At 30.6% G+C, this 15,201-nt stretch overlaps 3 protein-coding genes across 3 annotated transcripts; 1 reads left to right on the forward strand and 2 right to left on the reverse strand.

Moving 5' to 3' along the window:
- Position 1: 1 nt before the first annotated feature.
- On the reverse strand, positions 2 to 824 carry LOC113387862 (zinc finger HIT domain-containing protein 3). The gene is made up of 3 exons (XM_026625248.1): positions 636 to 824; positions 297 to 454; positions 2 to 207 (listed from the first exon to the last, which is right to left on the reverse strand). Exons 1-3 carry the CDS (start codon positions 725 to 727, stop codon positions 17 to 19), a joined length of 441 nt encoding a protein of 146 aa, XP_026481033.1. The 5' UTR covers positions 728 to 824; the 3' UTR covers positions 2 to 16.
- A 3,883-nt stretch (positions 825 to 4,707) lies between these two features.
- LOC113387566 (probable RNA helicase armi) lies at positions 4,708 to 11,925 on the forward strand. The gene is given in 13 exon segments (XM_026624903.1): positions 4,708 to 4,817; positions 4,902 to 5,124; positions 5,182 to 5,609; positions 5,914 to 6,106; positions 6,109 to 7,135; positions 7,514 to 7,762; positions 8,132 to 8,307; positions 8,497 to 8,678; positions 9,134 to 9,362; positions 10,234 to 10,349; positions 10,515 to 10,640; positions 10,715 to 10,885; positions 11,492 to 11,925. Coding segments are annotated over 12 exon segments (3,507 nt in total). The 5' UTR covers positions 4,708 to 4,817; positions 4,902 to 4,946; the 3' UTR covers positions 11,924 to 11,925.
- A 253-nt stretch (positions 11,926 to 12,178) lies between these two features.
- Positions 12,179 to 14,241, reverse strand: LOC113388237 (putative gamma-glutamylcyclotransferase CG2811). The gene is made up of 2 exons (XM_026625635.1): positions 13,764 to 14,241; positions 12,179 to 12,354 (listed from the first exon to the last, which is right to left on the reverse strand). Exons 1-2 carry the CDS (start codon positions 14,077 to 14,079, stop codon positions 12,179 to 12,181), a joined length of 492 nt encoding a protein of 163 aa, XP_026481420.1. The 5' UTR covers positions 14,080 to 14,241.
- Between the last annotated feature and the right edge of the window lie 960 nt (positions 14,242 to 15,201).

Genomic DNA, 15,201 nt, shown 5'->3' on the forward strand with positions numbered 1-15,201 from the left:
ACACACAACGTAATATTTACTCTGCATCTACTCCTTCAATAGGTTCAGGTTCAACAACTTTAAGGCAAGCATCACTAAACTCAACAAATAAAGGTATTAACATTGCGTCACTAATAGCTTTTGCTGGTTTTTCTGAATTCTTTATAGATACAAGTAAATTTCGTAAATGGTGATTTGTTAATAGAGATTTAATTGTTTTGTCGGAGTCTGGAAGCAAAAGGTGTAATATGAAAAAACTGAATATATGTTAAACCAAGTAACTTTTAAAACATGTTTTTTAAAAATAATTTCTTTACCAAGCAGCTTTAATGTGTGTCGAGGTACTGTGTCTTCTGTCGGAAATAAATAATCATCAATTGCTTTACTTTTGTTATCGTGGCCAGATGAGTCATTTACTTCTTTTTCTGGTACACAAGGAAACTCCTTATGTTTTTTATAGCATGTTAAACTACAGCTGAAAATTAAAAAAAAAATAATGAAAACATTTGACAAAAGAGCACGAATAATGAAATCTTCGAATGTATAAAAAGGTGATATAAGAATTTTTTTACAGAAACTGGTTATTAAATGTATTGTTATATTTAAAATAGATACTTCAAAACATTTTTATGAACAAATACAAGTTGTTCACTTACTATTTAGCCTTGCATGTAGTGCATTTATATCTGTCAGTTTCACATTCACATACCACGCATATGTTATTTTTATATGATACAGAGTCTACCATTTTATTTCAAAGAAACACGACGAAGCAAAAATTCTTTATCGTTTTTCTTAGAATTTTCTGCACATTGATATATGTTGATATATAACCTAAAAGTATATCGTGTTTACAATGACCATGAATTTGGTTTGACAGATTGTTATTTGAATCAAACTCTTTTACCAACAACCAGCGAATGAAAACGCTTAGGTTACTCACACACGGTACATTCTTTACTTCCCGTAGGGCAGTAGGGTAAGTTATAGTAATCGCAAAAAAAATCGAAAATGATTAATTTTTATATATCTTTACGTTTCAAAGGTTTCTGAACATTTTGGCATACCTTAGAAAAAATGGATGTATATGTGTGTGTATGTGTGTGTGTTCGGATACAAATTTTCGTCGACGATTTCGGGAACACGGATGAAGCGATTTGAATAATTAAAAAAACATTCGATTTGTATTGATAAGGAGACGTGCTGATTAGTTTTTGGCGGTGGCAGGTCTACAGGGCAAAAATGCCAAAAACGGTAACTCAGTTTTTATGAGAACGGAGTGTCCAATTTGAATAATTCAAAAAACATTTTACTTGTATTAACAAGATGAAAAACTGATCTAATTTTCATGAAGGCAGGTCTAGCGGTTTTGGAGTTCTAGTAAAAAAGTAAAAAAAAAATGCCATCTGGCGGTCAAAAATGATCATTAGACATATGCACATCAAATTATCAGATATTTTATAGAGATTTTAACAATAAGTATAAATTTTGTTTACATTCCTATGGGTTACGTTCCAATGCTTATCCGTTAGACGGCGGCGCGGCGCTTACGCGCTTCGATATTTCGTCTCTATGCAGTTAAAGCAGTACGATTGCTTTGAAAAAAAGTTCAGAATTTCCAAAGTATTTCAAAATACACTTTTCTTCAAAAAGTCTTTTTTTTTTAAAAAAAAGTAAATTTTTGTCAAAAATTTATAGTTTCTCAAAAATCTAATTTTTTAGAGTAAATTTTTTTCAAAAATGTTAATCTTTTTTAAAAAAAAATAATTTTTGGTACGGGCAATTTGCCGTAAGGCACGATGCCATGCGCCCCACTAGTTTCTCTTCCGAATTTGAAAATATCATTCAAACGATAAATTATTAGTAAAGAGTAATTAAGTTTACGTTAAAACTCATTCTCATAATCCCAATAGCACTTATGACCATAAACATTATTTATTCATTAAATTGAAGATTTAATTATTCATTTAATTTAATAACTTCCCGTAGGGTAAGTCCACCAGGGTATACTCTTCTTTTATCTATGGGGTAAGTTATAGAAATTAAAAAAAAATCGAAAATGAAAATTTTTACATACCTTTACGTTTCACAGGTTTTTGAACATTTTGGCATACCTTAGAAAAATTGGATGTATGTGTGAGTGTGTGTGTATGTGAGTGTAACAACCGATATGAATAATTTAAAAAACATTCGATTCGTATTTATAAGGATACATGTTGATTAGTTTTTGGCAAAAGCAGGTCTAGCCGATCCGAAGATACGGGGCAAAAAGTGTCAAAAACGTTAACTCAGTTTTTAAGAGAATGGCGCGTCCGATTTTAATCATTCAAAAAACATTTTACTTGTATTGACAAAATGAACAACTGATTAAATTTTTGAGAAGGCAGGTCCAGCGGTTATGAACTCTCAATAAAAATAAGTTAAACAAAAATGTTTATTGGACTTATGCATATCAAATTATCAGATATTTTATAGAGATTTTTATAATGTGTACACATTTTGTGTAATTTTTTTGAGTTCCGTACCTAGATTTTCGATTACGGTACGGAATATTCTAGCAATTTGCCTTAAAGGTGCATCCACACCTAACGAACGAACATGAACAAGCAAGAATTTCGTACCAGAACGAACGGCAACGAGCATAGTGTGGCGTCACAACGAACACGAACAAACATAAATAAACATGGCGAGCAATGTTCCGCAACTTGTCGGTACATCAAAGGGAATTGTTCGTTCATGTTTGTTCTCGTATGTGCAGTGTGGACGCTACCACGAATGTAGACAAACATTTTTCTTTTTTGATGTAAAAATGTGCAGTCCTGCATTAGTTTATGTTGTGTTTATAATAAGATATTGATGTTATTGACAAATTTTGTAAATTTGATGACTTTAAATAATTTTGCTCTTTCCCGCCACTTTAAATAATAAATCTGACGTTTCACGGTACATCCTCGAACAAAAAGATTCAAGCCCTCACTGCTTTGAGGCGTTTGTTTGGAATTTTTCTTGTTCGTTCGGGTTCCTGTTCGTTCTTCTTTGTATTTTCTTGTTCGACATGTTCGTACGTGTTCGTTCGTTAGGTGTGGACGCACCTTAATATGCGTATAAATTTTTTGTCGACGATTTTGAGAACACTGATCAACTATGGATCAACCGATTTCAATGATTTCAAAAAGCATTTGATTCCTATTGACAAGGAGACGTGTTTATTATGCTTATTTATCTATATGCTGATTAGTTTTTGGCAAAGGTAGGTCCAGTTGTTTCGAAGATACGGTGTCAAAAAGTGTCAAAATTTGCAATTCAATAATTCAAAAAACTTTGTACTTGCATTGAAAAAATGAAAAACTGACTAAGTTTTTAGGAAGTAGGACTAGCTCTACTCTTTTTTATCTATGGTTTCGGGAATCTAATGAAAAAGTAAAAGTATCCTATAGGAATATCCGAATTGAATGATCTGCTGATTGAATTGATCTGATAAAATCTTGTGTTGGCAAAATAACTCTTTTTCCACGTTTTCGGGCGCACGGATTAATCGATTTGAATGGTTCAAAAAACATTCGATTCCTATTTATATGGAGATGTGCTAATTAGTTTTTGGCAAAGGCAGGTCCAGCCGTTTCGGAGATACAGAGCAAAGAATGCAGAAAATAGAAATCGAGTTTTTGAGAGATCGGAGCATCGGATTTGAATGATCCAAAAAACATTCAGTTTGTAATGACGGGCCGAAGTGGTGATTAGTTTTTGGCAAAGGCAGGTCCAGCCGTTTTGGAGATCAGAGCTAAATGCAAAAAATGGCAGTTTTTGAGAGAACTAAGCGTCCGATTTGAATGATTTAAAGAACTTTCTGCTTGTTTTAACAAAATAATTGCTTTTGGAAAAAGTTTTTTAGTTTAAATTTTTTTTTCAAAAATAAATTTTTTTTTTCGAAAAATATTTTCTTTGTATATCAAAAATAATTCAGATTTTAATTGTAATTCTGACTTAAGTTCTAATATACCTTAAACAAATATTTTCAACTTCCCAATTCAGTTTATTTAATTCTTATAAATATTAGACAAAGTTACAGTATTTATTTATAATAATCTATTTGAAAACATTTAATATTCCTTGAATATTTCGTTGCGGTATGGAAAGTTCCAGCAATTTGCCTTAAGGCACGATGCCATGCACCCCACTAGATTAGATTTTAATTTTAATTCCGTCTCAAGTTCTGAAGCTCACTTATATATTTTAAATAAATAATTTCAACTTTGCAGTTCAGTTAATATAATTCTTGTATTAGAAAATGTTACAGCTATTTGAAAACATTAAATATGCCTCGATCATTTCGGTACGGTGCGGGAAATTCCAGCAATTTTCCTTAAGGCACGATGCCATGCACCACTAGTCTGCATTTCTATGGGTTTCGTACCAATTTGTAGCCGGCGCGATTACTTTGAAAAAAGTTCAATATTTTCAAAAAGTTATGAAAAAAAAATTCATAAAGTTCTCAAAAATCCTATTTTTTCAGTTTTCAAAAAAAAATGAGTATTTTTTTATAATCTTAAATTTTGGTACGGAATGTTCCAGAAATTTGCTTTAGAGCACTATGCCATGCAACACTAGTTTTCAAATCAATAATTAATCTTGGTGTTTCGTTAATAAATCTAGGTGTTGCGCTTGCTGTTTTGGTTTTTGTGTTATCCTGTATTTTTTTTCGAAAGCAGCCATTATGGCAGACAGTATGTTAAATTTAAACCCTGTGTGACTTCACACCGTAATTTCGTTTGTTATGTTGCTTCGTTGGTCGTTCGTCCAGTATTATAATGGCGGTCGGTTGAGATAGACGGTTTAAGGTAGTATTTTTGATCGCTCATAAATTCCATGTTTTGTAGTCAATATAAAGAAAATTTATCTTAAAATGTTTTGTACAATTACAGGGTAATCAAGAACATTTTTGTGGGTTGAGATTCTGTTTATACAAGATGATTTCGTCGGCATTGAATTGGTTCTTCAAGAAAGACAGAGTAGAGGATTCAGTTTTGAAACGTTTGAATAAAACGAATATAAATGAAGCTTTTGCTAACTCTAGCGATGAAGAGCATACTGAGGAGCCGCCAAAACCTTCACTTGAAAAGAAAGCCCATTGTGTGGAAAGAAAAGGTAATTATTGAAAAATTCTACTTTTTTCCTCAAGTCTTCAAGTTTCGTATTTTCTAGGGGTAATTACTAAACTTACTACGAACTCTGGTCTAATTGACGATAAATTTCCTTTTGGTATTGACCAGAACACGGTCCCAAACCTGAAGGTTGGGCATAATGTGCAGTATCTTGGTTATGTACAAGAGAATGGTGAAATAAGTATTCGGAAAATTATTTCAATTCAAAATGAATCGTGGGATAAAAATGACACTCAAGTTTTAGAACAGAATAATACTGCTGAAGATAAAGCAGTTTATGATGTTCATATGCGTAGTATATGCACTAAGGTAATGGCAAAGATCGGCCGATCAATTGTTTTGGAAAATATACCAATAACATGTGACTTGGATAAAGTAAAGACAACATTTGTTCCTGAAACTGGTGACATAGTGAATGTAGAGGCTGTTTATCAAACAGATGCTACAGAGTTTACTTTGGCTGGAGAGGTAAGTAACTTTAGCGATTCAAACTATTCAATGAATATTCTTTGAAAATGATTGAAATGAGTTAGAAATAAATTTGTAATGTTTTAAATGATTTCCTTAAATAAATATACATGAAAAAAAACGAAAAATTATTTATAAAATTTTATTGGTGAAAAACTTGCATTTAATAGCAAAATTATATAAAGTTTCATATATGTGTCATCATTTGAATGCTATTTGATATTTCATATTAATGAGAAATATAGGCATTTTATTGTAAAAACAACTTACAACCACATTTATATTTATCTTCGATATCTTACAGATATTGGATGTTGTAAAAATAGAACCTCAACTAAAGGATCATCGTGAAGGAGAGATTTCAGCTTATGATATTGACAACAATCGTGGTGTTGTCGACAAGGACATTTTATTTTATAGAGATGCTTGCGAAATCGGATACAACCCTGTGAAGGGCGATCGAGTTATGACTGAGTTTATAGAAAGTGAACAAGTTCAATTTCCTTTCGCGCTTTGAAAGTGATTCCACTTACTTTGAAAGCGAGTAATCTCACTCATGAAAATAAAATCGAAGCTCTAATTAAGCATTTGCTTACTCCCAAGAATGGCATAAGTGTAAAACCTCTAAAATTTGTTGCAAAACAAATTGGAGATATAGATCAATCCTTTGTGGAAATAACAAATAATGGATCTTATAAACAACAAATTGTTGATGCTCATTTTAGAAAATCAGTTGATTCACAGTTAGAATTAGTAAACTTAAAGCTGCCGCGTGACTTAAATTGTGGTCAAACACTTAAGTTTAAACTTACATGTACAGCTAAACACAGTGGTTATTCTAAAGAACTATTAATATTCTCATTCAGAAACTTCAAAATTGCTAAGTATATTGATATCGATGTAGATATTGATACAGAAATAACCAAAGGATCCAGTAAAAAAAATTCAATGAGTACCATGTACCAAAATGCAGCCAAATTGAGATCATCTATGATTAATTTCAAAACAGTTATTCCTGGAGAGCAACTGATTAAAAATCCTTCATTTGTACATAAAGCTTTAGGTATGTATTATATACCTGACAGATTATACAAGGGAGTAACTGGAAAAGGCAAGCAATCTTTTGATTCTATATCTCAAGTAATAGTCGATATGGAACCTATTTTAAAATTCGATGTAAGTTTTGAAACCTACCTTCCAAGATTTCGAGTTTTACTATATCTAGAAGATATCGATTCTCAACTGGCTATTAGCCAATATAATATGCCAAGAGCCCATTTCACACATTGTCAAGGATATTTGGCATTAGAAATTCCTAATCTGTCGGAAAGAAGACCTTCCTTGATGAGTGGAGATTCATTATTAGCAATTGATATTGAGGACCCACAAGCAGTTAAATATCAAGGTTTTATACATAAAGTTCAAGCAAATAGTATTTGGCTCAAGTTTAATCCACAATTTCATGACAAATATAATGGTAAAGATTATATTTTGGAGTTTCATACAACTCGTACAAGCATACGCAGGTGAGTGATTTATATACACATGCATACACACATATTTATATATACATATAATTTTTTTTTTCATTTTTTATCTTTATTTATTGTTATAAATTGTAAGTTGTCATAATTATTACATTCTGTTATAAGAACCCGTATGTGAAGTTTGTGTTTGCAAAATTTATAATATTTCAATTATTTGTGGGTAGAGAAAACACTGTTCATGATTTACATATATTTATTTATATGATAAATCAAAGTTTATTACAAAATACTTGTTACAAATACTAGATTAAAGAAAATGATTGCAAAACCCTTCAATCACTAATTGATGGCAATATGAAAAAATAAACATTTTATTTTTTATTTGAAAAATATTCATTTGCATTTGTTTTATTTAAGGTGTCAGCAAGCAATTGAAATGGCTGTTGAAAATTTGGGAAGAAAAATACTATTTGCTGCCCAGTGCAATTTAAGATTGCCACAATTAGATATCAATTTAGATGAAAATGAAGATTTGGTTCTAGAAGAAAAGAAAAAAGAGATTATAAATACTATATTGCATGAAAGACCTTTATGTTCCATTGAAAATACGAATGATTTTAAATCAGTTGTTAAGAGCGAAAGTGTAGTGACTAAGCATATTGAATGGTAAGACATGATTTTGGCACTGTGATACAGAATATGGTAATATTGGACATGTTTTAGGGCCATTTTAAATCAAATATTACAGAAACAAAAACTTGCTGTATTTTTGTGAATTAAGAATTCATAATAATTTATTATTTTATCATTTTTCTTGGTCAATTATTGAGTGTTTTCATTCTTACTCTCAAGTTATTATACCTATGCCGCAGTCCTTTGTTCTATTCAGTCAATAACAGTTTTCTATATTCACTTAAATAATTTTATATTTTATGCAAGAATAATTTCTGATACTGCAATTGTGATTAGTATTTTTCAATCATAGTAAATGAAATTATTGTTCAATTTTAAATCAGCCTAAAATCTTTGTTTTAGGATAAATAAAGATATGAACAAGTTGCAAAAGCAAACTGTTAAAAATATTCTTCGAGGCGATGCAAGACCATTACCATATATTATATTTGGTCCTCCAGGCACAGGAAAGACCATCACTGTTGTAGAAACTGTCATGCAGATTCTTAAATTAATTCCTAACAGCAGAATTTTATTAGGTATTGTGCTTAACTTTTCATTCATCTTCCGTTATGTGTTTGCAAATTGTGGTAAAAGCAATTTGTGTTTTGTAAATTTACATCAATGTACAATCAGACCTGTTTTGCAGATTTATAAATAACTTTTTATAATTATTGTTCAAAAATAGTAAAATAGTGAATGAGATTGAAAATAAATTTATATTTCAGCTACACCTTCTAATAGTTCGTCAAACTTGCTGACACAAAGGCTGATTGGTTTAGGTTTAAAACCTGGTGAAATGGTTCGTGTTTTAGCCCATCATTTAATTGAAAGTGGCATGGTGCCTGATGATATTCAACCTTATTGCTCAACAGTTGATTTAGCAAGGGAAGGAACAAGAGAATCTAGGGTAATTAGTTCTAGAATATTTTATGGATGTAATATAACTCATTGGATTTTTTTTTCTTACTTTGTTACTTTTTAACAAGATTTCCACAATTTTATATGTTACCTTGCATGTAGTAAAGCTTTATTGCATACTGCCACTTTCAGATAATTTTAAAGTTTGCGCTTGTTGAATCTATACCACTAAGACTTTTTCCAATTTAACAAACATTCCTAATTTATAATTTTTAACCGGCACACCTCCCAATCTGTAAATTTCTTTAATTTTTTCTCTATTCTTCATCATTGTATTTAACATTTTTAAACTTGTAAGTGAAGCTAAGCAGCTGAACTTGATTGTTACAATAACTAAAACTTTATAAGAAACATTACATATTTAAAAGTGATCCTAGAATTTTGAAACAAATTCTGACCTTTAATTTTTTGAGTTGCTTTTAATTGAATTCTATTCAATTACAGTTTAAAACAATGGATACTGGCCTCAGATTGCATAGCACAAGGTCGCAGCTGGCACGTTATAGGCTTATAATAAGTACTTGCATGACATTAGGGCAGCTTCATACAATGGGCCTTAAACGTGGACATTTCACACATGTTATTGTAGATGAGGCTGGACAAGCCACTGAACCTGAAATTATGGTTCCGATGACTCATACTCATGTTGAAAAGGGTCAAATTATTTTAGCAGGTAATATTTAGTAAATAAACTAGCAAATAAAATGTTCCTTTAATTTTAATTTTGATTTGTGCTTTTAATTGTTGACTGTCACGTAATATTACTAAAAATATTAGTATTAGTCATGTAAGACGCTCTCCAATTTTTTTTATTTGAACCTTTGTTATTTTGATTTTTTTTATGCGTTATGTATGATTCGATTCTAATATTTATTCCATATTATAATATTATAGTGTATAATCATGCACAGATTCATCAGTTTATTAACTTCTTGTAGGGTAGGTTATAGTAATCGCAAAAAGATTAAAAATGAAAATTTTTATATATCTTTACGTTTCAAAGGTTTCTGAATATTTTGGCATACCGTAGAAAAATGGATGTATGTGTGTGTGTGTGGACACAAAATTTTGTCGACGGTGTCGGGAACACCGATCAACCAATTTGAATAATTCAAAAAACATATGATTCGTATTGATAAAGAGATGTGCTGATTAGTTTTTGGCTAAGGCAGGTCTAGCCGTACCAAAGATACGGGGCAAAAAGTTCAAAAAATGGTAACTGATTAAATTTCTGAGAAGGTAGGTCCAGCGGTTACGAACTCTCAATAAAAATAAGTTAAACAAATGTCGTTTGGCGGTTAAAAATATTTATTGGACATATGTACATCAAATTATCAGATATTTTATAGAGATTTTAATGTGTATACATTCTGTGTAATTTTTTTGGGTTTCATAACAAAATTTTTATTTACGGTACGGGAAGTTCCAGCAATTTGCCTTAAGGCACGATGCCATGCACCCCACTAGTGTTTTATGTTTTGGCAGTATATTTAAATTGAACAAATAATGATTGTTCATATATTCATTCATATTATATATTGCAGGAGACCCAATGCAATTAGGACCTATTGTAGGCAGCAAGTTTGCTGCTCATTTTGGTTTAGAGGAATCATATTTGAGCAGATTAATGTTGCGGGTTCCCTATCAAAAAGATGCTGAAGTTAGTGTTATTCTTGACTATTCTAAAATATGCTTATTCTCTAGTATTCTTATTTCTCTAGTATCTTGATATAAGATTGAGTGTTTTTAATTTTAGCTTGCAATATAAATATTATTTTCTTTAGTAGGTGAAACTTTATTTAAATTAATATCATATTTATTTCAGGGTTTTAAAGATACTGGAGGTTATAATCCGCACTTAGTTACAAAACTAGTCAATAATTACAGATCTTTGCCAGAAATTTTAAAATTACCTAGTGATATGTTTTATGATTCTGATTTAGAAGCTCAGGTAATTCATTTCTTAAAATTTATTGATTATAATTCTGTATTATAAAAGTATTACATTATGAAATGCTGTTACAGAAAGTACTGAAGGGCAGCAATGATGAAAAACTCCTTAATTTAGTTGCTGACATGCTTCCAAAAAGAGATGCTGAAAGGGGGCCTCCGCCCATAGTTTTCCATGGAATACAGGGAAAAAATGTCCAGTCAGATGACAGTCCATCATGGTATAATAAGGCAGAAGCAGGCCAGGTACATCACAAAAATAATTTACAAATAAACTTTATCAACAACAAATTTTCTTGGCTAAAGGAAATTGTGTTGATTGGAATTTGAATAACTCAAAAAGATTATCAAATTTTATTATTGATTACATTCAATATAAATTTTTATTGGTTTAATTAAATAATTATACTATAATAATTTAATTTGAATTAAATACATTATTGATTATTTTGTAATTATTATAATAAATAAAATTAGAATGATTTATTTTTAGTCAGAGTGAGATCAAAATATATTTGAATTATTATAGTAAAATTTTAGTATAACAATATCATAAACATACTTACTTATCTTTAGTTTTAAACCATTTTTTTCTTAATTCATTTTATCTGGAATATCGAACATGAATGAGCTTAAAAAATCACTTGCTGTTACTTATAGAAGAAATACCAATAATTTCAGTGTTCTTGCATAACGCAGTAATTCTAATCAGTATCAATTTCTTTTTATCACAAATTAAGGTTTTTCTTTCATTTTGTGCTCGATTTTCATCTTTGGTTATTACATATTTCATTCTGATCATTTCCTACTAAAGTTTTGTCAAGATTACTATTTTTGTTTTATTTTATTCAGATTCTAGATTTTATGTCCAAATTATATGCCAAGGGTATTAAAACAGATGATATTGGAATCATTACTCCTTATCAAAAGCAAGTACAAGTCATTCGTGGCACCCTTGAAGAATTGCATATTCCTGTTCCCAAAATTGGTAGTGTCGAGGAATTCCAAGGCCAAGAAAGATCAATAATACTCATTTCTACCGTGAGATCAAGTAAATCCAAAGTAGTTCAAGATCTGCAACATACTTTAGGATTTGTTAGGAATCCCAAGAGATTGAATGTTGCAATAACTAGAGCTAAAACATTGCTTGTAATTTTTGGAAATCCATCTTTATTGTCATTGGATAATAATTGGAACCGTCTAATAACATATTGCATATCGATTGGTGGGTACACTGGCTGTGATTTGCCTAGCACCTTTTGGAATGAAGATGAATTACGTTAAAAGGGAAGTGATAAGTTTTATTATTATTGAAATTTTTTTCATAAATTTAAATATTTTATTTTATAGAAATATATATAAGTTCAGTGTTAATTACTCTAAGTTTAATATAAACAGATCTATATCTCATGTTCAAATTTTTCCATACTATGGCAATCTTCACTAACTAAAAATTTATTAGTATCTTTATTTTTATTAAACATTGCATCGTAAATAACAAATCATATAAATATTTTTACACATATACACATTAAACTACTAACTTATAGTCCAAATCATCTTTGATGTCAATTGTTCTACTGGATCTTGGTGCGTATAGTGGGTTGGTGGTTTATTAGTATAATTTTCAAGAAATAATGCAGACAGTAAAGCTGGAGGGAATGTTTTTAATAGATATATCCAACACGAGTGTCGACTGAAAATAAACATTTCATCTTAAGTTAGAATCATATTACCAAAGACACCTTAACATGTTGAATAGAGGATTTTATCATAAATATATTGATGCTGCATGCATTATTATTTTATCAAAACAAAGATTTACACATCTGGATATTGAATTCCACAAAAATATATCTTCTTTAAAATTGTTATTACCATAAGATATTTTTATGCTGTGAATTAATAGTAAGAATGTTAAATGCAATGTTTTAAAAATCTATTGCACGCAAAAATTTTGTATGTTAACTGTATCAAAGACATTTTATTTCAAAGATCAATTTCTTTATAATATTTTTAATAAAATATATGAAAATTAAAAACAAAGTTTGTATTGAAAGAGAAAATTTCAGTGAAATTAATACTAATAACCGAGGATACATAAAATTTCATGTAATTTCAATATTTAACTTCCCATAGGGCAAGTTATAGTAATCGCAAAAAAATCGAAAATGAACATTTTTATATATCTTTACGTTTCAGAGGTTTCTGAACATTTTGGCATACCTTAGAAAAAATGGATGTATGTGTGTGTGTATGTATGTATGTGCGGATACAAATTTTCGTCGACGATTTCGGGAACACGGATCAACCGATTTGAATAATTCAAAAAGCATTCGATTCGTATTGATAAGGAGACGTGCTGATTAGTTTTTGGCGAAGGCAGTTCCAGCCGTTCCAAAGATACGGGGCAAAAAGTGCCGAAAACGGTAACTCAGTTTTTAAGAGAACGGAGCGTCCGATTTTAATAATTCAAAAAACATTTGACTTGTATTGACAAGATGAAGAATTGATCAAATTTTCATGAGGGCAGGTCTAGCGGTTTCGGAGATCTAACGAAAAAAGTAAAAAAAAGCCATTTGGCGGTCAAAAATGATCATTAGACATATGCACATCAAATTATCAGATATTTTATAGAGATTTTAACAATAAGTATAAATTTTGTTTGCATTCCTATGGGTTCCGTACCAATGTTTATTCGTTAGACGGCGACGCGGCGCTTACGCGCTTTGACATTTTGTCTCTATGCAGTTAAAGCAGTACGATTGCTTTGAAAAAAAGTTCACATCTTCCAAAATATGCCAAAATAAAGAAAACATTATTTTTCCAAAAAAATTTAAAAAAAAAAAAAAAATTGTAAAGTAATTTTTGTCCAATTTATAGTTTCTCAAAAATCTTATTTTTTCGAAGTAATTTTTTTTTAAAAATGTCAATCGTTTTTAAAAAATAATAATTTTTGGTACGGGAAGTTCCAGCAATTTGCCTTAAGGCACGATGCCTTAATTGCCTTAAGACAGAATTCCACTTTCAGCTAGTTTTATATTATTTCAATGTAACAATGTATGGGGAGTATAAAGGACCTTCAATTTAAGTGGTTTGCATCAAGTATTGATATGTATTATACCTTCATCACTTGAGACATCTGCTAATTCACGCACGTAAAGGTTCGGGTGATCTTCTAAGACATCCAAGTTACTTAACATTTTGTCATCTACCTCATAAATTTCTCCAGAAACATTGTATCCTTCTCCCGGCTTGTCCAGTAAAAATGGTATGTTATATCTTGTTGCTATTACTAGAGGATATTTATCATTTGTAGTAGCTCTCGAGACGAAATTGGCTGCTCCATTTTTAATATCTGTCAGCCAATGATGATTCGGTTCACCTTTCTTTAATGTTCCATACACAAATACTTTATGAATTTTGTTAGCCATGTTCATAGTTTGTAACGTAGTACGAACGTTTGAGAAAAAAATCTATAAAAGTGAGTGATGGCAAAATCCGTTCTTCCGTAATACGAAGGTGGATTCTACTAATTTCATTATCACAAAAAATAACCAAGATATTAAAAAAGTGTCAAAAAGAAATAGCCATAGATAAACAAGTATAAATGGAAACTTCCATTATTTCTTCATCTGTCAATGTGACACTGAACTTTAATAATTGCATTATGACGATCATATGAAATATATACATTCTTCTATATTATGCAGGATTTGTAGAATTATGACAGCGGAACAGAATCCTATAAATTTGTGTAATATCATAGACAGTGACTCTCGAATTGATCACATATGATTATATTGTCTAAGCATATGATTAGCAATTGATAACCTGTTTAATAAAACATTTTGTTTTACTTAAACAAAAAACAAAACAAAAAATACATTTTATATACATTTGATCAAAATTATGTTTTGATTTAACATAGTCTACTGCAATCATTTTCCCTTCTATTTTCTCTAATAAACTAACCCCTTCTGACATAATGCATTCCCATATAATTTTACTTCCACCACTGAATTTAATAGCTGGTTTAATTATGTCTTGTCCGTAATAGTTCAGTTCGCCCCTTTCACATCCCCTCCTTGGCATCAGATCCAAATCGATTAATTTTGGTTTCATCGACCACATAACATTTGTCCAATCATTTACCTAGAAGTGGGCATGTTTTTTAGAGAACGCTGATCTTAAGACTCCTAGTGGCGAGGTTAAACATATCACTCATTATAAGGATCAATTGGTGAGTAAATACCTTAAAGTAGTAACCATAGATGATAAGGAATTTAATGCTATAGTAAATTCAGGCAGTTCGAATGTACTATAAAGAAGTCACTGGAGACTGATACAAAGTACAAGATATTACATACCCATATGAGGATGAAGAGCTGGAGGCCCGAACACTTGGTTGAGTCTCCTGCACAATCATGTGACAATGTGAACAGAGTTATGGCAAAGGATGTTTCTGTTAGGATAGTACCAGATGATACACAACTTTGTAGATCATCGGACGGACATTCACTGAACTGCCACACTTATACTATACAAAGACAAACTGATGT

Source organism: Ctenocephalides felis, unplaced genomic scaffold (assembly GCF_003426905.1).
Source record: "Ctenocephalides felis isolate EL2017-DRISC unplaced genomic scaffold, ASM342690v1 CF-g0.4_SCAFFOLD_03572, whole genome shotgun sequence".
Taxonomy (NCBI): domain Eukaryota; kingdom Metazoa; phylum Arthropoda; class Insecta; order Siphonaptera; family Pulicidae; genus Ctenocephalides; species Ctenocephalides felis.

What these genes read in the sequence shown, in the direction of transcription:
- LOC113387862 (XM_026625248.1), bottom strand. Translation starts at nt 727, where the DNA reads ATGGTAGACTCTGTATCATATAAAAATAACATATGCGTGGTATGTGAA. An exon ending in ACTACATGCAAGGCTAAATA is followed by an intron (nt 455 to 635) that starts GTAAGTGAACAA and finishes TTTAATTTTCAG; the next exon opens with CTGTAGTTTAACATGCTATA. An exon ending in ACACACATTAAAGCTGCTTG is followed by an intron (nt 208 to 296) that starts GTAAAGAAATTA and finishes TTTTGCTTCCAG; the next exon opens with ACTCCGACAAAACAATTAAA.
- LOC113388237 (XM_026625635.1), bottom strand. Translation starts at nt 14,079, where the DNA reads ATGAACATGGCTAACAAAATTCATAAAGTATTTGTGTATGGAACATTA. An exon ending in AGATGTCTCAAGTGATGAAG is followed by an intron (nt 12,355 to 13,763) that starts GTATAATACATA and finishes TTCTAACTTAAG; the next exon opens with ATGAAATGTTTATTTTCAGT.